We start from the raw sequence: 23,809 nt of genomic DNA on the forward strand, positions 1-23,809 counted from the left end.
TGAAATATGGATCGGAGCCACGATCCGCACATTTCGGGTGGGCTTTTCTACCATTTTTCTATTTATTTATTTAGGACAATTTTTTTTATCTTAAAATAGAAAACAATAATAATAACAATATCTGAAGCAGAGTAGAGAGCGCTTTCTTCATTACTGTTTCGCTTCACCTCTACGGCTCTTTCATTTCACATGTTCTTCCTTCCTCCTACTATTTGTTTTCACCCTCCACACTCAACTCTTTCCTCTCTCTGTTTATTCATCCTAACATCTCAAATTTTGGATCTTTACAATTCGCATTTCCGCTAATTCTCCTCAGGCATGCCTCGTTTCCCCCCTTTTTTAATACTATAATCGTATTCGTATCTACACTTTCTGCGTCATCCGATCTTAATGTGTGTTTTATTTGGTTCGAGGTTGACATTCTTTATTTCCTTTTTGAGTTTTTGGAGCATAATTTATGGATTGGCTTAACTGGATTGCTCCCTTGCTGTCAAAGTTTTTACCTTGTTGGTTGGGTGGATATCTCCCTTTGTGATTCGGGGTCTGAAATTTTCTTGTTTGGTTTGGTGTTAGTCTGTAACGGAAGATTTATCGCTTGATTATTTTTTATAGGTTTGTGTTTTCGGTACACACAAGGGGCTGGTGTTTAACTCTATGCAATTGATAGGTCTGCCTTCAGCTATAGTTGTGGTAACTGAAATATTGTTGTTTGTGATTATTTTGTGATGATTAAATGACATGAGGGAGTATCGATGGGAATTTTAACGAATTCAGTACTTTATTTGATGTGATGGGAGAGTAAAATATGGTTGTCTGTGCTTAAGAGCTGACCTTCACTTGTTTCTTAAGGTCACAGTTAGTCTCAAAGCATTGAGATGGTCAAACAAGGAAATAGCAATGTATATGTATGTTGCCCTTTGGTTCATGTTTAAGAAATCAAGGACTCATGATTTTTTACCCCAAATCTTTGCTTTGAAGCATGGTAATGAAACTCTTGTTTATTTACAAACGAAAGGACTCTGTTTACCATTTAGGCTAGCGTTTTGATTTAAGGTAGCAGAACTAATAGCACACATGGATTTGTCTAGTCTGTGATACCTCTTGTATTGTGATGCACCTTACATCTTATTATGGTGATATCATGTATCGATGGAAGTGGCTTTGGATTCTCAACTCCATTTGTCTTATTATGCTTGTGTTTTCCATTTTCATATCGTCTACTTCAAAACATCACTGAGCATTTTATGAAGTTTGTCTTATATGATAATATATCCCTTGTGTCCTCAGCAGGTCAAAACATTTTACCAGTTTTTGAATTCGGCATTGGTGGCCCTTTGGTTTGAATGAAATCAATTGCAATGTGCTTCTCTCTCTTGCCATTTCCTCGATGCAGAATTCATTCATTAGCTAATTGTTGGAGGGAGAGTTTGTATGAATTTCGTAGCAGTAGTGGAAGCAGTTGCAGCAACAAGATTCTGTGTTCAAACAACTACGAGCTTGAAGGAGGATATAGCAGCAAGAGGTGGACAAGGCGAACTATAAATTCAAAAACCGGAGGAAATAATGAGAGCCTAACTAGCAATAAGAGTATCAGCCATAATATCATTCCTGAAACAGGCAATGATTCTGGTAAATTGGAAACGACTAAGGCACGGAGGACCAGAAAATTAAGTATTAGAAACAATGTTGTATCTATAAATGCAAGCACCGAAGTAAATACATACAATGTAGAAAGAGCAGAGGTAGAAACAGATCAGTATTATGCGGACTTGGCCAAACTCGCAACAATTCTTTGTTTTGATATTGAAACCACTGGTTTCTCCAGAGAAAGAGATAGAATCATTGAGGTCGCATGCCAAGATCTTCGAGGGGGTGAAAACAGCACCTTACAGAGCCTAGTCAATCCAGAACGTGATGTGCCAAATGAACAAATTCATGGCATTTCAACCCATATGGTTAACAGATACGATATACCCAGGTAATTCGACATTGAGGTTCAGACCTCGACAACATATCTTGATATATAATGTGGTTGACAAGGATCATGAACAACAATCGTTACATTTTGAATAATATTTTATTCTAGTTTGAAGATATATCTCTTTAATTTGACATGTGAAATCATTATATCGCATCTGTTTTTGGTATTTCTTTTTCCTTCTGTTGCTTCCTTCTCACAGCATGTATGTATTAGCTTGCCATCAACCTCTCTCTCCCTTGCAGTTGATCTTAAATGTCTATGTTGATGTTTCCGCAAGTTTGATTATATCATAAACAGACTATGAATCTCAGTTTAGGACCCTGAATTATGGAAATTCATTTCCCAAATACTTTGATCCAAATCCAATTGAACCTTTCAGAAAATAAACATATCATATGCACACGCTTTATACTAGCTAGCCTTGTGTAGGATGAAGGACTTTATTCCCGTCCTACTTCAGTATGTCCGGAGCCGTCAGCTGCCTGGTGGAGTTGTGGTCTTGGTGTCTCATAATGGGAAGAGTTTTGATGTCCCCTTCCTGAAAAGTGAATTTAGTCGATGCTCTTATGAGATTCCTCCAGATTGGTTGTTTGCCGACACCCTGCCTCTGGCTCGTATAGTGGTGAAGAATAAAGGTTCTTGATCCGTTTCTTTCTGTCTTCCTCTACATGTAGTTTCTACCTGTACAACGTGATTTTCTAACCGTATTATCGTTACTGTTATCAGGATCAAAGGTTCCCTCAAGGGTTTCATTGCAGGCCCTCCGTGAGCACTACTGCATTCCATCAATCGGGCCAGCTCATAGAGCCCTATCAGACGTACATTCGTTGGCATTGGTTCTCCAACGACTGACATACGACTTGAAACTGCCGGTATCTGGCCTCATTCAAGCTTCCTTTAGATAGGGAATGCCTAGATTCTACAATTAGGTACCAACTTCTTCTGATTTGTTATATTTGGCCATTAGATTGAGCCAATGTACAGCTAGCGTATAATCACATCAAAATATCTGCATGCACAAGTTGCCAAGTGTATTTGTAGCTTCGGACCTTTTTATATGGAAAATTTATGCAACTTAGCTGAACGAAATTGATGATGTAACATTTGCAATCAGACATAAGTTATACTCCATCATTGTTGTCTGTATTTCCGAATTTTGGTCTTTTTACAGAGATAATGCATATTTAAGGGGAAAAAGTAGTTCATATTTTTTCCCTTTTTTTATTGGCAAATAAACATAAACTTTCAAAGGCTGCGCACAGTGGACTCGAAATTATGACCTTTGGCCCAAGCACCGCACCACACCACACCACACCTTTACAAACAACTGGCCAACACCACACCTTTTGGGATCCTTTTTTACAAATGTTTCACATAATGTTAAGCCTTGTTGAATATGACTTATATTCAACCCATAAAAATTAAGTGCCATAAATCGATAAACCAAAACATGACAAAGTTTAGCCCCCGAAAATATGTATTAGATACAGTGAGATTGACTACTAGATTTTGGGCAAAAGAAAACTAAATACAAAATGTTTAGAATGTGAAATATTTGTATTCCCCAATTGAAGAGTGAATCCTTACAAGAGATGTAATATTTGGGCTAAAATAAAGGCGCTCATTCGTGTCTGCCTAGACAAAAAAAGAGAAAAAGGAAGAATGAGTGAAATCCTCGACCTCGAGACTATACATGATGCCGGAAATTGTACAGGGAAGAAAGAAAGCAGGAGGATAAATAAACTAGTACTACTATTAACTATTCCGACATTTAGCGTCGGCGCTGGACAAGATAAAACTTGGAAATCCGACTCTTTGGCTTGAGAGTGTAACCATAATCATCCTAGCTTTATCATAGGTTAGAAGATGATGTCCTTCAAAACTAAGAGTACTGGCTAGCATCACAAAACACATAATAAGAATCGTCGCACACATAACCATGCCACCTTGTTTTTTATTTCTCTCAGCCTGCAATTTTGTTTCATTCCAGCACAAAGTTGAAGGAGAAGGAGAAGGAGAAGAAGAAGAAGAAATCTGGGCCATTGGGCCTTTAGATCTAGTTTATTTGATGAGATGTGCTGTTGTGTAAATTTTTCAGTCTTCATTACAAGCCCATTTTACTTCATTGTATAGGTTTATTACTTCATTCCGTACGTAATACCTTGAAACTACAACATGTTTTTACTTTCTTCCAGTAGGTTTTGAAATGATTCAACATATGTTTCATTTGAATTCATTGACCTGAGTTTTTACTTTATTTACATTAAAAAATGCAATTTATTCAAGTGCGTTTATTACTTCATTCAGAAACGTTATTACTTCATTGGATAAGGTTTTAATTCTTTCCAGTAGGACTTCAAATGCTTCTACACATACTTCATTCCAATAATTTATTACATCATTCCATGTGTTTATTACACCATATCAGCGTTGTGACGGTGATGATAGATATTGTAGAGAGAAAGAACGACACGCGCCGGCGAAACCGCATTTACGTACTGTAATGAAGTAATAATCCTACTGGAATGAAGTAAAAAACCTACTGGAATGAAGTAAAAACCTACTGGAATGAAGTTAAATCTTCGTAACATGTTAGTATGACTTATTTACCTTCGGATGAATTAAAATAGGCTCGTGATGAAGGCGAAAATAATTGATAAATTTGTGTCTCTCATCCATAAAAAACTAGATCTAAAAACCCTAATTTAGTATAGTTCGGTGGTTCGGTCTTTAAGAGTGGATTTGTGAATAATGGGACTACATATATATATATATATATATATATATATATAGGATTGTATTCAACGTCGAACTAATTTTTAGGACCGACCAGAGACCAAATCTCTTCCACCCATTGTTTTAATCTCATGGTTATATTTAATATACCCAAGTTCGTTTTTTATATTCATTAAAATTGGAAGAAGGGTTGATTAGGAATTCCAATGTTATAGCAGTTACTATATTAACAATTTAACATAATTTACGCCACTTAATTATGGAAACAATCTTCATGATCTTTTTTTTTCATCCAGCATAATATCTTTATGGTATTCTTATGCAAATCAATTTCAGAAATAATTTTCTCAATTACATTGTGATATACAATGATCTGCTTATAATTCTCAATTTCATAGCTCGTTCTCCATGGAGGATTCAACCATCCCAATAGAAATAGATGTTTCTCCTATGACGTGACGTCAATGGATGATATAAACAGCCCCACCCCTTAATAGAACAAAAATGGAGAATTTAACCACCACCACGATGATTCTCGACGAACATCAATGGAGGATTTAACCATTTCCACGCCCTCTTCAAGCGAATCTCATGGAATAATAATAATATATCAGTAACATAGACTCCAGTTGGATCGTTGTTTGATTCAGAGTCGGAATCATCACAACAAGACCTTCATCCATCTAAAGGCTAACGCCCTATCATCACAACAAGTACACGATTTAGTTCAATATTAACCAATCGTGTGGAATAATTCTCGTGGAGTAATTATCTAACGTAATGAACTATATTCGTTATTAAAATGAAATAATTCATATGAATAATCCATTTCTAGTTAAACGTGTTTTATTAACTCGCGTACAATGAAACTACATAATGAACTAAATGAATGTTAGTGATGAACCAATTATCTCCTTTTAATGAAGCAATATAATTCATTTTCCTTGCTTTGCATTTCATTGCTTGCGATTCTCTAAGTATGCTTCTGCTGCTTTTGGAGAAGTCATGTTGTACGTGCAACATGAACACAACCTATTGTCATATTTCACATAATTAAAAATAGGGCATTCAATATATACATTTAGTTTATTTTTAAAGGAAAATAGTTCATCCCAATTAAAAAATAAACAAATATCATTACAAATTAAAATAGTGTCGTGAGACAACAAAATAGTTCATCTATGGTCGTAGTTCATTCACATTGTCAAACATGATATCCAATATATGCATCAGTTCACTATTAAAGTAATACATTTCATCCCATTTATCAAATGAACACAAGCTGCTGGTATATTTTACAGAATTAAAAACATGGCATTCAAGTTATACATTTTATTCATTTTTAAAGTAATACGATTCATCCAAATAAAAAAAAATGAACATAGATCATTACAAAATTAAAATGGTGCATTGAGACATCAAAATAGTTCTTCATTTGCGTTGGCAAACTTGGCATCCAAACTAAAAATCATTACATAATTATCCGACCTCAACTTCTCACAAACTCTTTCTTCTTCCTCTTTGACACCTATTATTTTTGTGAAAATTTTATTCACATCGAATGGACCAATTTGAATAAAAATGAAGTGAAGCACTGGCCTTCATCATCTCTGTATTTCAAAACAAAAGCATGATGTTCGCCAACAATTTCAAATATTTTAACGATTCAAAACAGAAAATGCATTATGTAAATATAACCTTTCAATACTTCGACCGGTGTTAAGGAGACACGCTTTTAGATCAGTTTGTGTTTTTGCTGCGTTTCGATCGTTAAAGTTCTTCATTACAATCCCACAAAGTAAATAAAATGTTAAGAAAATTCTGAGTTCAATTTTTGGTCTACCTGGTCCAATATGTTTTAATATTCCCCCGCCAACATCTTCTCTGGTTCCTCCAACATCACCGTTCCCAACACCAATTGTAGTTTTCATAGTTTCTACCTCAATTGTAGCTAAAAAAGGGGAACACGAAATTAAACCTAAACCTACTTAATTTGCATCATACAAAGCTTACTTCAGTAGATAAATAAAATAGTTCATTCTATGATGAACTAGGTTCAGCTAAAGAGTAAACCGTGTGTACACGCCACAATTCATTTAGACTCTGTCACACCAAAATTAAAAGCATACAAAACTTGCTTCATTACATAGATAATATAGTTCATTTTAGAGAAGTGTACACACCAAAATTTCCAGAACACACAGTAGTGGAACACAAAATTACCATAATTCTGCCGGAACGAAGTTACCGTAATTCAGCCCGAAAATGACCTAAATATGGAAGAAAGGACTACATATTATAATGTTATAACTTCATCTTATAATGTTATAATTTTATCCAAAAAAATCAACACAATTTGAAATGAACCAAATATGAAACAAATCACTTCATCTTATAATGTAACGAGTTCATCTTATACTTTTACTACTTCATCATATAATGAAATAACTTCATATTTTAATTTGAACATTCCCAAAAAATATTCAAATTTAAAACGAAACAAATTTGAATCAAAACACTTCATCTACTAATGTAATAACTTCGTCTTATGTCGTAGGCATTTCTTCTTATACTGAAATCACTCATATCTCTTGAATAGCTTCCATGAAATCCAAAAATCAGAATCAAAACAATAAAATAAAAGTAGACATCAATTGAACCATCTTAGAATGCAATCCAAAGCCAGCAATTGATTAATCTAACTACTCATTTCCTCAAACACGCGCAGCAATCTCCGGTGTGGCCTACTAGATTGCCCACCCCAACCTTTGCATTAAAAGTAGTTGTTTTACCTGTGTTCAATAATTTCATTACAAAAACATTTCTACACTTCACCAGAGACCGAATTCTAACTACAGAACCATCTTTACAATTGAAAAAAAAAACAATTCAGAACTCACCACAAAATACACTACAAAATGAATCGAAATTAGAAATTAAAGTATGGAATCACTTCATCTTATTATCACATTGCTTCATCTTATAATATAATAACTTCACCGGAGAAATGAAAACATTTTGTTTAAATGAACCAAATTTGCACAGTCCAAATCAAATAACTTCATCTTCTGACAAAATTTCTTCATCTTTTTACGCAATGATTTCATCTTATACTGTAATCAATTCACAGTATACAACAAAAATGAACCAATTTTGAACCATCAAACAAATCGAAACTCATATCTTGAAGATCCCGAATAAATCCGAAACTGAGAACCAAAATGGTAAACAAATGAAGCAAAAACAGAATTATAACCCTCTCAATTACAAAAATAGGGACCCAAATTTAAAACGAAAATTTGGGTTAACTCACCACAAGTTTCTGGTTCATTCGACGGAGATTTTGATCTCGGTTTGCCTTTCTGAGACATCAAATAAACCTTGAAATTTAGAATTCCTTTTCACAGCCATTGTGAAACTCGCACGACGTTCGTGATGAAGTATCGTCCATGGATGAAAATCCTGCCACCAGGTGTGAAGTTGGAGAAGAAGGCGGAAAGAGATGAATATGTGAATGGGCAAGTAGTCGATTAGGGTAAAAGAAATAACTCCTGATTATGTACTCCCAAATCTTACGGACATACCTTATAGAATTTCAGTTGACCTAATGTATTATGACTAAATAGCCCCTCAGATGAAATAAATTGCTCATAAGATGAATGACGGAAATTATTTGTACAATATCACATCTCATCCATATATATATATATATATGGTTGTGATCAATTGAGATTTTTTAGCCTAATTGAGAATTGAGATGCATTATCAGCCACTCATTTTTATTAAATGAGTGGTCCAGAAATTGCTACATGGAAAATATTTTTAGATTAATTAATTATGAAAGGGCAGAATGGTAATTTCACCTCAATAAATACTTTTTAAATTTTAATTTTTTAAATTTTTTTTAAATAAAATTTTTTTGTCAACTACATATACAATTCATATCAACTACACACATATAATGTCAACTACATATACAATTCATGTTAACTACACACATATAATGTCAACTAAGTGTACAATTCATGTCAACTACATATACAATTCATGTCAACTTCATATACAATTCATGTCAACTATACACATATAATGTCAACTATAAGTTGTTGACATTTGATATGCAGGCTATTGACATTTGATGTGCAGGCTATTCAATGGCGGATCCAGAAATTTATAATTGTGGGGTCGATTTGAACAAAGTCAATAAATATGGAGTAATATTTAAATAATTAATTTTTCAACAAAAAATACATAAAATATAAATATCAATATCTTATATATGTGCGAGATAGTTGGCTTCTACGAGTGTACATATTTTGAAAACCACTCAAAATTATTTTGTAATACATACTCCCTCCGTCCCATAATAGATGGCACACTTGAGAATTGGCAAGGGAATTTAGGTGATGTAGTTTTGTATGTTAGGTGGAGAGAAAAAATAGTATATTTATATTAATGAGAGGGTGAGCTTTTTCCAAAAAAAAAAGAAATGTGACATCTTTTGTGGGACTAACTAAAAAGAAAAAGTGTGACATCTATTATGGGACGGAGGGAGTATTTTCTACAAATACGATCTCAAATGTTTACATCAAAACTATTAATAAACTTTCGTAATTCATTATCGACCTTAATTTCTCTTTTATCAATATCAATGTGGGTTGGATTGTTATCAACTATCACATGATTTTTTAATTATTGTGGTTCTTATTCAACATTAAAAGAACTAGTAGAGACTCGAGGTTTTTTGGATTTTTTTTTCATTAATCTAAAAGTGATATAACATAATCAATACATTAAAATTTTTAAAATAGATCACTTAAATAATAAAAAAATCAAATTCAATTATCCTATCTATTTAAATTAGGACAAATAGTAATTACAAAATTACGAAATTTAAAATTTGATCCTTACTATAAAATGACAGAAAATAATAATAATAATAATAATAATAATAATAATAATAATAATAATAATAATAATAATAATAATAATAATAATAATAATAATAATAATAATAATAATGATGATGATAAACAGAGTAAATGTCAAAATTGGTCCTGAACATATGGTCATTTTACGTTTTTTGTCCTAAATATTATCTTTTGGATTTTTTTTTGTCCTGAACATATGAAAATTTGATCAATTTGGTCCTAGACTAATTGTTCCGTTAAAAAATCCATACATTACTTCACTTCACATTCAAAATACATACCTTACTGCCAAGAAATTCAAACATTACTAAATCCATTGATGCCAAATAAAGCTTTTACATCAGATTCCACTCCACATTTATGCCAAAATATATACATTACTTCAACTAATCAGTTAGGATTTAAGAGTAAATGCCAAAGTAGGTCCTGAACATATGGTCATTTTACGTTGATCGTTAGTTTTTAACGGAACAGTTAGTCCAGGACCAAAATGATCAAATTTTCATATGTTCAGGACCAAAAAATCCAAAAGATAATGTTTATGACCAAAAATGTAAAATGACCATATGTTCAGGACCAATTTTGGCATTTACTCTAATAATAATAATAATAATAATAATAATAATAATAATAATAATAATAATAATAATAATAATAATAATAATAATAATAATAATAATAATAATAATAATAATAATAATAATAATAATTGATATACATATCACAATTCTTAGATTTCTTATGACATATACTTAGTGGCGCCTGTTAGACTTAAAATTTGATTTTGCGTAATTGCATTAACTTAGTTTGGAATTGAAATAATGGAACAAATGCTGACATACATTTACTAAAAATAGGGTATATATCCATGGACTGCAAATTAAAAAGTACTCCATTTTAAGTCAAATAAAAAGGCCCATTTCTAAACCCACCCCCACCAAAGCAAATTAAAAGAAATCAAATACTAATACGCTGGAGCGGAAATTTTTACAGCTTAGAAATCGGCGGCGAAAATCGGAAGAACCAGCGGTGGAGAGTAGGCGACGGGGCAGAGGTTTGGATGTCGTGGGGCCGGTGGCTGCTAGAGGGTATTTTACGGCGGGTCGCCGGGGCCAGCAGCAGGGTCGGCCGACCCCATGCGACCCCACCTACATCCGCCGCTGAGGCTATTGACGGTAATAGCCCGAGTTGACATAATATACTTGCAGTTGACATTTCGAAAATGTTGTGGATGAGTGGCTGAAAATGCATCTCAATTCTCAATTAACCTAAAAAATTTCAACCTAACAGAACCCTATATATATATGTATATATATATAGATGTATTTATTTCCTTTTTCCATCTTTTGTTCTATTTGTTCTTTTCAATCTCGGCCATTCAATTTGAAGATCTAATGGCCCCAAATAATGCCATCTGATTTTAAATTAAATCAATTAAAAAATAAAAAAGGCTATTTTAGGTACATGCAAATGTGGTTGTTATGGAAACTCTCATGATTTCCTCTCCCTAAATCTCTGTGGTTATTATCAATTCAGATCACGTTTTCAATCCCGTGAAACCCACGCCGACGTGGTCGGTCAAAATCGGAGCCCTAAATCTCACCGATCGCAGATGGCTTCGAAGGTGTCTCTGAAGGCCGGGAAGGGAAAGGTCGTCAGGAAATCTGCGGCAGCGGACGAGGAGGAGGGGTCCGTGGCGGCGGCCGGGAAGTTCGTCAAGGAGTGGAGCACCTGGGCCATGAGAAGGCCAAAGTCGTCACTCACTACAGCTTCATCCCGTTGGTCATCATCATCGGCATGAATTCGGACCCCAAACCATCCCACTCTCAGCTCCTCAGCCCCGTGTAAAATCAATTTTTCGATTTGGGTATTCTGATGTTGGATTTCCCTAGCTTTTTCCGTTCTTCGCTGTTATGTCTATCAGTCGACTTCACCATTAGCTACTAGTAGTTTATATGCCTTTGTTATTAGATTTGGGAATTTGTGCACTTTATTATTGATGGTTATATGATGTTAGTTAATCGAATTTTTTGGGCTACTAATTTCAACTAGTATTGCTTTCCGATAATAATGTTGAATGTGGATCAGCATAAAAATGGTGTCTTGAATTTTCTCTTGTTTTCTTTCACATTTGTTTTGAGAATAATTCATGATACACTTGAGAGTGGAGATGCCTTGTAATCTAGTGCTTGATGGAATGTTAGTAATGTGATGGTATCTTGATTTCAATTAGTATAATGTACATATTGTATAGTATAATGCGTAGTTTAGTTTCTGTAATGCATTATTTGTGATATGTAATGAACATTTATCCTGACCCGTTTAATTTAAGTTGGTCGTGTTTCGATGTTTGGCGCACGTTTCTTGTTTCCCCTAAGGGTTTAGCAAGCCTAGGGGCTAGGGTGTAGTATGTTCTAAATCTAAAAAACGTTGTCCAAATACACGAGCTGCAGTAATTCATCTGGGGTTGCACATGCATAACGCGTAGGTATTTTTTTAAACTGATATACATAATGTACATCTTGTATAGTATAATGCGTAGTTTAGTTTTTGTAATGCATTATTTGTGATATGTAATGAAAATTTATCCTATCCCATTTAATTTAAGTTGTGCTGTGTTTCGATGTTTGGCGCACGTTTCTTATTTTCCCTAAGGGTTTAGCAAGCCTAGGGGCTAGGGTGTAGTATGTTCTAAGTCTAAAAAACGTTGTCCAAATACACGAGCTGCGGTAATTCATCTGGGGTTGCACATGCATAGCGCGTAGGTATTTTTTGTTAACTGATATACATAATGTACATATTGTATATTATAATGCGTAGTTTAGTTTCTGTAATGCATTATTTGTGATATGTAATGAAAATTTATCCTAACCCGTTTAATTTAAGTTGTGCCATGTTTCGATATTTGGCGCACGTTTCTTGTTTTCCCTAAGGGTTTAGCAAGCCTAGGGGCTACGGTGTAGTATGTTCTAAGTCTAAAAAACGTTGTCCAAATACACGAGCTGCGGTAATTCATCTGGGGTTGCACATGCATAGCGCGTAGGTATTTTTTGTTATCTGATATACATAATGTACATATTGTATAGTATAATGCATAGTTTAGTTTCTGTAATGCATTATTTGTGATATGTAATGAACATTTATCCTGACCCGTTTAATTTAAGTTGGTCGTGTTTTGATGTTTGGCGCACGTTTCTTGTTTTCCCTAAAGGTTTAGCAAGCCTAGGGGCTAGGGTGTAGTATGTTCAAAGTCTAAAAACGTTGTCCAAATACACGAGCTGATGTAATTCATCTGGGGTTGCACATGCATAGCGCGTAGGTATTTTTTGTTAACTGATATACATAATGTACATATTGTATAGTATAATGCGTAGTTTAGTTTCTGTAATGCATTATTTGTGATATGTAATGAACATTTATCCTGACCCGTTTAATTTAAGTTGTGTCGTGTTTCGATGTTTGGCGCACGTTTCTTGTTTTCCCTAAGGGTTTAGCAAGCCTAGGAGCTAGGGTGTAGTATGTTCTAAGTCTAAAAAACATTGTCCAAATACACGAGCTGCGGTAATTCATCTGGGGTTGCACATGCAAAGCGCCTAGGTATTTTTTGTTAACTGATATACATAATGTACATATTGTATAGTATATTGAGTAGTTTAGTTTCTGTAATGCATTATTTGTGATATGTAATGAACATTTATCCTGACCCGTTTAATTTAAGTTGTGTCGTGTTTCGATGTTTGGCGCACGTTTCTTGTTTTCCCTAAGGGTTTAGCAAGTATAGGGGCTAGGGTGTAGTATATACATAATAATGCAAAATACTTGACAAACAATGCATCCCAGAACATAAATAATGTAAATTTTTAATTGACTGATGCGCACATTGATACTTAACTGAGTTAATTTCTAATGTAAAAAAGAACTTAAAAAACTAAAACCACACTATTGATAATGACAAAAACAACAACTCACCCATACACACAATAATTCTAATAATGCATAATACATTGCAAGTAATGACAACTACTGGATACTTAATACACAACCGCAATCAACTAATGCGCACACGCCTGATAATGACAAAAGCAGCAATTCACACATATACACAATAATTATCATAATGCATACTATATTGCAAATAATGACAACTGCTTTATACATGATACACAGCCTCAAACAAATAATGCACATACTATATTGCAGAATAATGGCAAATACTTGATTCATAATGCATAGTCCCAAAATCAGTTTCTTATAGAAAAACGCACATAACAAGTTGTTAAAAATATACCACGCCACAAGGTGGCTGCGTTCACTTTCCATCATGTGTCTACCAAAAACGTACAGTTTAAATAATCACTCCAGCTATTAATTAACCCATCAACCTCCATCACCCAAGCCGAAACTCTCACTCACTCCAGCCCATAATTCACGACCCACTGCTCGAAGTTGACCTTGGCCGGTCTCTCTCTCCAATACCTCGTGGCTTTAGACTGGTTTGTGCGCACAAGTAAATTTGCAAACTTGATTCTAAACATCTCTAAGCTTTTTGTCCCTTTTGCGCTCAGCCCGCAATCCTAATCCTTCTCTTTCTCCCCGAAGTACGTCTCCATATGGCGCATGACGTACACCCCCGTCTCCATTGTTACTACGTTGTTCCTCCATGGCACTGTCACCACATAAAACATTAGAAATTTATTATTAAAAACAGAATAAAGCATGAAATGAGCTTTATAATGCATAATAATAATGACAACATGCACTTATTCATTAAAATAATGCGCACTTTGAAGCTTCACTGAGTTAATTCACCCATATACACAATACTCTTCTTAATGCATACTATACTGCAAATAATGACAACAACTTGATACATAATGCGCAACATAAATCAAATAATGCACATATTTATATTCCATTCAATAATTTTCCCACACCACCCAACACGCAGGCAAATAATGCACAATACTTGCAAATAATGCAGCACAGAACATAAATAATGTAAATTTTTTGATAAACTAATAAACAACAATTCTCATAATGCATAATATTTTGCAAAATAATGACATTTATTTGTTATATAATGCACAACATCGGGCAAATAATGCACATAGGTATAATGCAAAATACTTGGCAAATAATGCATCCCAAAACTTCAATAATGTATCTTTTTAATTAACAAATGCGCACTTTGAATCTTCACTGAGTTAATTCACCCATAAGCACAATACATCTCATACTGCATAATATACTGCAAATAATGACAATTACTTGCTACATAATGCACAGCCTCAATCAAATAATGCACATATGTATCTTCCATTCACCTATTTTCCTACACCAGCAAGTAACCAGGTACATAATGCAAAATACTTGACAATTACATCGTCGACTGCTTCGTCGATGTCGAGTCGGAGCTGTTTCTCTGATATGGACCCAACAACATAAAACATCAAAAAATTAGCATTAAAACATAATACAACATGATATGAGCTTTATAATGAATAATACTAACGACAGCATGCATGCACTTATGAATTCAAATAATGCGACATTTGATGTTCACTGAATTAATTCACATATATACACAATACTCTTCATAATGACTACTATTCTGTAAAGAATGACCAAAACTTGACCCATAATTCGCAAGACAAATCATATAATGCACATATTTATATTGCATTCAATAATTTTCCCACACCACCCAGCACGCAGGAAAATAATGTACAATACTTCCAAAATAATGTAAGATTTTTGATATACTAATAATCAACAATTCTCATAATGCATAATATATTGCAAATAATGACACTTATTTGGTATATAATGCACAGCACTGGGCAAATAATAATACACATAGGTAATTTCCATTCAACACTTTTCCCACAACCTCCAGTAAGCAGACACATAATGCAAAATAATGGGCAAATAATGCATCCCAAAACTTCAATAGTGGAACATTTTAAACAACAAATGCGCACTTTGAATCTTCACTGAGTTGATTAACCAATATACACAATACCTCACATAATGCCTAATATACTGCAAATAATGACAATTACCTGCTACATAATGCACTGCCTAAACCAAACAATGCACATATGTAATCTTCACTGAGTTGATTAACCCATATATACAATACCTTTCATAATGCATAATATACTACAAATAATGACACTTACCTGCTACATAATGCACTACCTAAACCAAATAATGCACATATATAATCTTCACTGAGTTGATTAACCCATGTACACAATACCTCTCATAATGCATAATATACTGCAAATAATGACAACTAACTGCTACATAATGCACATATGTATCTTCCAATAACCAATTTTCCCACAACAACAAGTAACCGGGTACATAATGCAAAATATTTAACAAATAATGCATCCCAACACATCAGTAATGTAAATTTTAGATTAACTAATGCGCACAAAACTGTCATGCAATTACCCTTCCAGCAATTACCCTTCCAACCATTAACTAATGCGCACAATGCAAGCCTAATTCATGCTGAACAACTGAAGTAATTATACACTCATTTTTTACACTCAATCAACTGACGCAATTATACACGCAATTATACCTGCAGCTTGTGTAGGTTGAGAGCGCGACGGACGACCTCGTTTAGACATTGTGAATCTGTCATAACAAAAAGAAATAAGATACCCGAATCCATTATTTTAAACCCTAAACAATGTCTGCGCTTCGGATATAGATAAAACCCGAACCAAAACGACTACTAATTTTTGAATTAAAAAGTCGCAACCTAGTCGATGTTGAAATCATTGCTTTTCGTGTCTAAAAATTGATGAATTCGACTTCTAGTCGGCCTTTTCACACATACCTTGTCGACTTAGTGAATACACAGCACCGGCGTTGGCGGTTAGGGTTCGATGTTTGCACTGGTGGAGGGTGGGTGACGGGATCTAGAAGAGTGGTGTCAAATTTTGTGTCGGCTTCCGACTGAGAAAACGGCTACTGTGTGATAAAAATGGCGGCTAGGGTTTGATGATTATCGGAAGATGGGAGAGGGAAAGGCGGAAGAGTGGAGAGGAAGTTAGAGCGTGTTGAATGAGAGAGAATTAGTTGATGGAAGGGTTGAATTCATCAGTTTGCTTAAATTTCGGACCTTCCATATTCTGGCGGTTTCAATTTTCATTTCTTTACTAAATTACCCTTATAATACACACAATCTGCCTTATAATGCAACGCGGGTTTAAAAATCAAGCATCCATCCGGATCGTTGATGAATCAGATCTAACGATCCATATTTAGAAGAATATTGGATCTAAGGGATGAATAGGAGAATAAGGCTCCTATATATATATATATATATATATATATATATATATATATATATATATATAATACTAGCTAGGCCTAGCAGATAGTGTGGGGGAGGCGACAATACGGCTAACCCCGAAAACTACTCAATAAAGAACCTTCTACACGAACACAACCAGATAATAATAAAACACAAATGTAGACTAACATTAGTTAGAAGGAGATCACATTTTCAAATATGAAACTCTTGAGTGGGAAAAGGCTAGGAGTGAAAATCATGGCAAAGGTAAAGTAATACCATGCACTCGCATCACTAAACATACCTACTTGTTGAGTTGTTCTCGTCTTGTTAGAGTAGTAGATGAGTTGATGTCCGTTCATTAACATCAAAACGCCGCCATCTCTGAAAACCTTGATAGGATATACAGACATATTAACCCCACCAATCCACATCAAAATCAATGCTCAACTTGTATTCTATGGTCCAAGATTCCTCAACATGGTATTCTTTCATCAACCAAATGACAATTTCAGAGTAGTTTTGTGTGTAACAAACACAAAGACAGTCCCTAAAATTAGACAACTTGACATTCGATTCCACATCTAGATCCATAGGAAAGCCTGGAGGGGCAGAGAAGATGCGAAAACATTCCGTTTCAGCATCAAAACCACAAATTCGAATAGAGAGTTGATCCAAACCATCTACTATCCATTGGAGGTTGCCATTACATACAGCATGTTCATCGGAATTGAATTTGAAACTAGAAGCAGCGCCGGTTTCAATGGGCCTCCATATTCCTATTCGAGGGTGTATACTTGAAAAGAGTCGGATTCAAGGGTTCCACCGAGATAGACCACCTTATATTGCCCACTTACTTTGCTCGCACAAAATTGGAAACACGACCAACAATTGTAATTCTTAGGAGGGCAGAGGCTGATATATTCTCGAGTGATCGGATTGCATATGTAAACAGAAGTTTCAGGATCATCTGCTTTTGGGTATAGAAGAAGCAATCCATTAGCAGCGCCACCTATTGTTGCTTTCATTGTGTGAGGGGTATCGAAATCTGTGAGCGTAATGTAGTGAAAATCGTGGCTCTCCAAATCAGCTTCTTCTTCGTCTAAAATTTCAAAAATCGTGCACCGAGTTTGGTTCGTCCCCACCGACTCCAAGCAAACTAGGGCGGGTGGGGTTTTTATTTTGAAATCGTCGGAATTGAGCAGATTGAGCCATGATTTGCAAACGCATTTGCTGATTGAAATGCTTCCGAGAGGGAGTCGTGAGAGGATGTCGATCGTAATATCTGATGGTAAATTTGTGAAGAAATCACGCCGCCCCATTAATGTAGACAGATTGTGGATGAAGAAGAAGAGAAGAAAAGATGCAACGGCGCGTATATTTTGTTGATTAGGATTAAACCTAAGGTAGTTCAGAATTACGGAATAAAATACTAGTAATAATAGCTATATTTGATCATTTTTAATTTATATATTGATCCTATCTTAATGGATATCTTATCAGGTAACTGTTAATGTTAATCTGTCTGTGTATATTCCATATCATGTCCAAACATTAAATAATTGATTTTGAAGATTTATGAGATGTATGTGCGTATTTTAGACGTTCAAACAAAATTAAGTGATACTAGATGACTACAAACCCTTGATTAAGATAAGAGGACACATGCCTAAGTTGAAAATTTAAGTTGAACTTAAACCATTTTATTTCATTGTAAAATAAGTACTACTCCATACTAGTATAATGTTTTAAATTTGAAATACTTGCAAACCATAAATTGTAAGTTTGTGACTTTTAGTTTTATAGTTTATTTATTCTATATAAATTAGATTAGATTATTAGAACTAAAAAGTTTATATCTTCTACTCAAAATTGTAAAATATTCTCATTAATAAATCAAATTAATATAATTGCAAGTTCTCTTTCTTATCATTACCCATCTACCCTTAATTTAATTTACACATTCTGCTATTGTTTATTTTTATATTCAAATCACAATTTAAAATTTAGAAAGGATAAAATAAGCCGGTTATAATTCGAATCGGAACAGCCAGTTAACAATCCATACAAACTGTGGGTAATATCAATTGAAATACTCTTAACCAACTTAATTAAATTATCAAAAAGTGGATATAAACCAATTTTAGAAAGAAAAAGTAAATATTTAATTGATTTAATAGCTATTCACCAAAGCAGGTAAAAATGTTTGATCGGTTGACATCTGTCAAAACAGGATGTAATCGGCATTAATTTTCACCCAAACACTGTCCGAAGTAATTATGCTAAAAAACTGATCATAGATTTCAGAGTAATTATATTCAGACAACGACAAGCTGTCAGGACGCAAAGAAATAAAATTAGAAAAAAGAAGAATATAAAAGGTGTGTGGAAGACAACTCTCGGCTCCCTTTTGGTGGATTTTCATATCACCTTCCAAAGGCAACCCACTCTCATCCATTTCTCTCTCTTCCATTCATCTCACCGCCATCATCATCATCATCTTTCTCCCAACAAATTAAGGAAATCTCTGGGCAATTATTTCATCAGGAGCACGCTTTCACAGGCTCTTGAGAAGAAGACAGCTCGGGATTTGCAAATAAGATTTTTTTAAATTTGGGGTTGATAAGAAATTAAGAAGCCATGGATGCTAATTCTTGGGCTACTCGTTTGTCTTCTGCCTCCAAGCGCTATCAATCTGCTCTTCAATCTCGATCTGGTAAATCCTTCATGTCTTGTTTGCCTTTTTTTTTCTTCTTAAAAAAACTTTACTATTTATTATCTTAATCTGGGGTTCTTGTTAGATGCTTACATGATGTAGTCTTCGTTACATTCTGCGTTGTGATGGGCCTCATCATTGTTGGTGGGGGTGATTTTCATTTCAAAGATTGCGTTTTTAATCTAGGGTTTGTTTAATTGGCTAATCTTTGTAATTTCTCCAAAGATTTCATTTGATGTTGTTGCTATGAATTTGACTGTAGATGCATATGCTGACTGTGTTTGTTTTCTATGTGGGTGTCGCATTTGTCAAGGAATGAGTTGCTTTGGGATTTCGATTTAAAGTTGAATGATGGATGATTTTATTTATGTGTGTGTTTGTAAAGTGAATTTTTTTATGACTTGCTAAAAATCTCACATCTGCATTTGTGTGTTATATTCTTTAACTTTTGGGGTTTCTGGTTGCTTTTGTATTATCTATAGGATTGAAATGGGATGGCTTTGATGCAGAAATGCTCATGGGCTTTGAGGAGATTGACATGGATGATGATATAAGAGAGGAATATCCATGCCCTTTCTGTTCGGACTATTTTGATATTGTGGGACTCTGCTGCCACATTGATGATGAGCATCCTATAGAAGCCAAGAATGGGGTGAGTCCTATCATATCATTGTACAGTTACGGGTAAAAACTTAGGCATTATTTGAAAATTCGGAGGATCTATCTCGTGTCTGGTACAGCATGGTTCCACTCTGCAAGAACTCCGAGACTTGCTAAGCTGAGGCTTATCTCACTAAATGTTCATTGATGACTTTCTTATGATTTGATTCGTTTTTTTGCGAACACCAATATTATACGTATTTAGCACTGATACTTTACATGTGTTTTGGGATAGCATTTGGTGGGATGAGTCAATTTTGAATTCAGTAATCTTGGCAGGACTTAGTATCCTCCGGATGGCTTAGGAGATTATATATACAACATGTCAGTTCTTTCCACATCACTAATTATGTCCTCGTGATCGATCTAATACCTGGCTATTACTAGTAAGAATTTATCATTGATTATATTCTCTTAGGAGTTTGGTATACTAGTAGGTTCTTTGTTTCAAAGTGTATTCATGATGTCTATTCACATTTTCTCTTCACTGTTAGAAAAACTATTAATGACTCTATTCTTGCAGGTATGTCCAATTTGTTCGATGAGGGTAGGTGTTGATATGGTAGCTCATATAACACTGCAACACGGGAATATTTTTAAGATATCCTTCTCAGAATAGTTATCATTTTCAACTATTTTATTCTCTCGCGAAGCCATTACTTGCAGTTTATTAGTCCAACATCTGCTAATCTCCTTCCTTATTCTTAATAATCAGGCACACATTTTATACTAGACATTAATGCTGCAAGACATAAAATTGGATTTTTAAGTAATAAAAGTAGCATTGTGCAGATGTTATTGCTAAAATAGTCAAATGGCTGTTTTATTTCTTCCTATAACAGATGATTGCATGCTATATTCCTTAAGTGACCAACTACTTTGGATTCCTTGACTATGTATTACATGCAGCGCAAGAGAAAATCCCGTAAATCTGGTTCACATTCTACTCTTTCTTTGTTGAGGCGAGAGCTAAGAGAAGGGAACTTGCAGTCCCTTTTTGGAGGATCTTCCTGCATAGTTTCTTCAAGCAATGCAGCCCCTGACCCGCTTTTGTCCTCATTTATTTTGCCAATGGTTGAAGATTATGAAAGCGTGCCATCACACTCTTCAGCTGAGACGACAACAGCCAAGAAAAGCACAACTGAAAGCACTTCGGAGAGGTTAGTTGTTTTTAAGTCATAGCAGTATTTGCTCTGGTTAGCATTGCAAAAGATCCCTTATACGGCTATACCCTTGTTTCTGATACTTGCATTGCATTAGTGTATTTTATTGCTAAAGTATGTGGACCCAAAAGAAGGATTAAGTAACACTCATCAATATGTGTATTTTTGGTGCTACTGACTTTGAAACCGTGACTGAGAATTTGCAAGAAAATCTGATTACCTATAGAATGGGCCTATTTAAACATTACTGCAAACTAAAATTCTGGGAAGGTTATGATTATTTTTTAATATGATTCGGATCCTTTTTTCAAAGTCATCTCTGTGATTGAATATATAAAGATTCTTTGATGGATTTCTTACTAGAAATAAGGTCAGACCATGGTTTTCATCCTTAGAGGAGTAATATTTTCTCTCAAGTTCTTTAGGTCTATAGCCTAGATTATTGAGTGTGTTTGATAATATGAAATCCCTGTAGGGTCTTCCTGTTAAGCATATGAGTTTGTATGATGCACTATTTATAATTTTGTGGCCCTCCGGATATTTCAAGTGTTAGGAGGTTTTGTAGAAACCTAAACAATGGCTTAACGTTTACATTGTATTAGTTGTTTTGGAGATCATAAACTATCATGAACTAGAACTGTGCAAAGAAACTGTTCCCCGTTGTTTGAGAAGCTAACCTCTACTTTTTCCTTGTTCCCTGTCGTTGTCTCCATTCTGTTACTAACTGATAATTTATTAAGATAAATAGTGCATATGGGGTCTTGGAGGGAGGGAGGGTCTCAGAGGGTCAAGCAATTAGATTGCCATAGATTACTTAATCTATACCTAGTACTCCTCGTACTTAATGCAGGAACCAGAGCAACCTAATTAGCAACGAGAAAATTCTGACAAAACTAATGAAGTTAGGCTTTCAGTACTAGAGATTCTATAGGCTGTTCTGGAATCTAAGTGGTGCCGGATTAGTGGCAGTAACATATATTTGTCTGGACCAAAATGATCATTGGATTAAACTTGCATTGAAAAGTTAAAGACATGAGTCATACATTGAGAGGAAGGGTTCCCGTTTTACTGTAACCTGTCAGAAGCATGGAAAACAAGAAGTAAAAGATTGAGTTTCATGAAAAAGATGATCAAAAACAAGGACTTGGATTCCCCGAGGCTGCTCTTTTCTGTTTGTTTATATGCCCTTAAATTTAAAAAACATAGTCTTGTTTTTCTACAAACCCATGGGGCATTGACAGGATAAATTGCTGGACTTTGGTTCAAAATCAAGCTTATATTGATATCTCGCATGTTATGCAACACCTCTTACTTCTCTACCTCACTTCTGGGCTTGGGAAATCAACTGCGTCTTAATCTTGTTGCATGTTCGAGTCTATGGTTCTTAATCTCTACTGTTACGCAGAAAGCTTCCAATGTCGGTCAAAGATCAGGAGGAGAAAACAAAGAGAAGCGACTTTGTCCAAGGGCTGCTGCTGTCGGTGATGTTCGATGATAATTCCTAAGTCATAGGCGACTGCAGTTGTGTTGGAGTCGGCTGGAAGACGGGGCCGCCAATTTGTGGCGACTATAAATGCATTGGCATGGAAAATGGAAAGTGAAATAAGTTTGTAGCAATAAATGTAATGTATGTTATGTAGAGGTTAGTTTGTAGGTCTTGAAGATTTATCATGTATTTTTCTTGTGGTTTCTGGTTCATGCTTTGGTGAAGGAGATGATGTACTTCTCGCATTATTATCTGATGATTTGCATTATTATTGATTTTGCTTTTGTTTTTACGAGGTTCAGACTTATTAGTAAAAGATGGCAACCCATAATTAAGATTTATTGCGACAGTTTTAGCCCTATAATAATTTATTAAATATGGAGTACTTTTTAGAGTTTTTATTGATTAAACATTATTGTTTTGAATTTTTATAATTAAGGCAAAACCAAAATAGGATTAGGAGTTGGGACGTGGGACCAAATATCATTCAATTCCAATGTTGGATAAATTCGGAAAAATGCGTTGAAAAATACAAGTCAATGAATAACGCGGTGTACAAAGGCCTGTTCGTGGCTCCATATACAAATAACAAATGTGAGCAACAATCTATTCTACATAAGTCAGCAAATATTGCGTGGACAAAATCAAGTAAATCCTACTACTAAAAAGGGAGGCCAAGTCACCCATCTAAGAATTTTGAGACGAGTCCTGAAAAAGCAATACAAAAAGGTTCAAGTCATGACTTAATGGTTAAAGTCTTAAGAGAAAATTTAAATATCAAATCTAGGCAAGAATTTTCTGTATAAATCAATTTTGATAGA

At 34.6% G+C, this 23,809-nt stretch overlaps 2 protein-coding genes across 6 annotated transcripts; both read left to right on the plus strand.

Moving 5' to 3' along the window:
• The first annotated feature begins 111 nt into the window (after nucleotides 1–111).
• Nucleotides 112–3,127, plus strand: LOC121800299 (exonuclease DPD1, chloroplastic/mitochondrial-like). Of its 4 annotated transcripts, none has more exons than XM_042199885.1 (4): nucleotides 112–316; nucleotides 1,288–1,978; nucleotides 2,411–2,616; nucleotides 2,708–3,127. In XM_042199885.1, exons 2-4 carry the CDS (start codon nucleotides 1,344–1,346, stop codon nucleotides 2,884–2,886), a joined length of 1,020 nt encoding a protein of 339 aa, XP_042055819.1. In that variant the 5' UTR covers nucleotides 112–316; nucleotides 1,288–1,343; the 3' UTR covers nucleotides 2,887–3,127. The 4 variants fall into 4 exon arrangements, with proteins under 4 accessions (XP_042055819.1, XP_042055813.1, XP_042055827.1 ...); XM_042199879.1 differs by having other exon boundaries at nucleotides 1,291–1,978; XM_042199893.1 differs by lacking the exon at nucleotides 112–316 and adding an exon at nucleotides 636–667 and having other exon boundaries at nucleotides 1,291–1,978.
• A 16,230-nt stretch (nucleotides 3,128–19,357) lies between these two features.
• On the plus strand, nucleotides 19,358–23,280 carry LOC121751633 (protein DEHYDRATION-INDUCED 19 homolog 3-like). 2 transcript variants are annotated; one of them, XM_042146431.1, is made up of 5 exons: nucleotides 19,358–19,679; nucleotides 20,162–20,331; nucleotides 20,863–20,940; nucleotides 21,243–21,499; nucleotides 22,908–23,280. In XM_042146431.1, the coding sequence occupies exons 1-5, from the start codon at nucleotides 19,604–19,606 to the stop codon at nucleotides 23,005–23,007; spliced, it is 681 nt and encodes a 226-aa protein (XP_042002365.1). In that variant the 5' UTR covers nucleotides 19,358–19,603; the 3' UTR covers nucleotides 23,008–23,280. The 2 variants fall into 2 exon arrangements, with proteins under 2 accessions (XP_042002365.1, XP_042002374.1); XM_042146440.1 differs by having other exon boundaries at nucleotides 20,189–20,331.
• The last annotated feature ends 529 nt before the right edge of the window (nucleotides 23,281–23,809 follow it).

This window comes from Salvia splendens, chromosome 1 (genome assembly GCF_004379255.2).
Source record: "Salvia splendens isolate huo1 chromosome 1, SspV2, whole genome shotgun sequence".
NCBI classification, from domain to species: Eukaryota; Viridiplantae; Streptophyta; class Magnoliopsida; order Lamiales; family Lamiaceae; genus Salvia; species Salvia splendens.

Coding starts and splice junctions, on each gene's coding strand:
- LOC121800299 (XM_042199885.1), top strand. CDS start 1,344: ATGAAATCAATTGCAATGTGCTTCTCTCTCTTGCCATTTCCTCGATGC. Junction 1,979..2,410: donor AACAGATACGATATACCCAG/GTAATTCGACAT, acceptor AGCCTTGTGTAG/GATGAAGGACTTTATTCCCG. Junction 2,617..2,707: donor TATAGTGGTGAAGAATAAAG/GTTCTTGATCCG, acceptor TACTGTTATCAG/GATCAAAGGTTCCCTCAAGG.
- LOC121751633 (XM_042146431.1), top strand. CDS start 19,604: ATGGATGCTAATTCTTGGGCTACTCGTTTGTCTTCTGCCTCCAAGCGC. Junction 20,332..20,862: donor CTATAGAAGCCAAGAATGGG/GTGAGTCCTATC, acceptor CTATTCTTGCAG/GTATGTCCAATTTGTTCGAT. Junction 21,500..22,907: donor ACTGAAAGCACTTCGGAGAG/GTTAGTTGTTTT, acceptor ACTGTTACGCAG/AAAGCTTCCAATGTCGGTCA.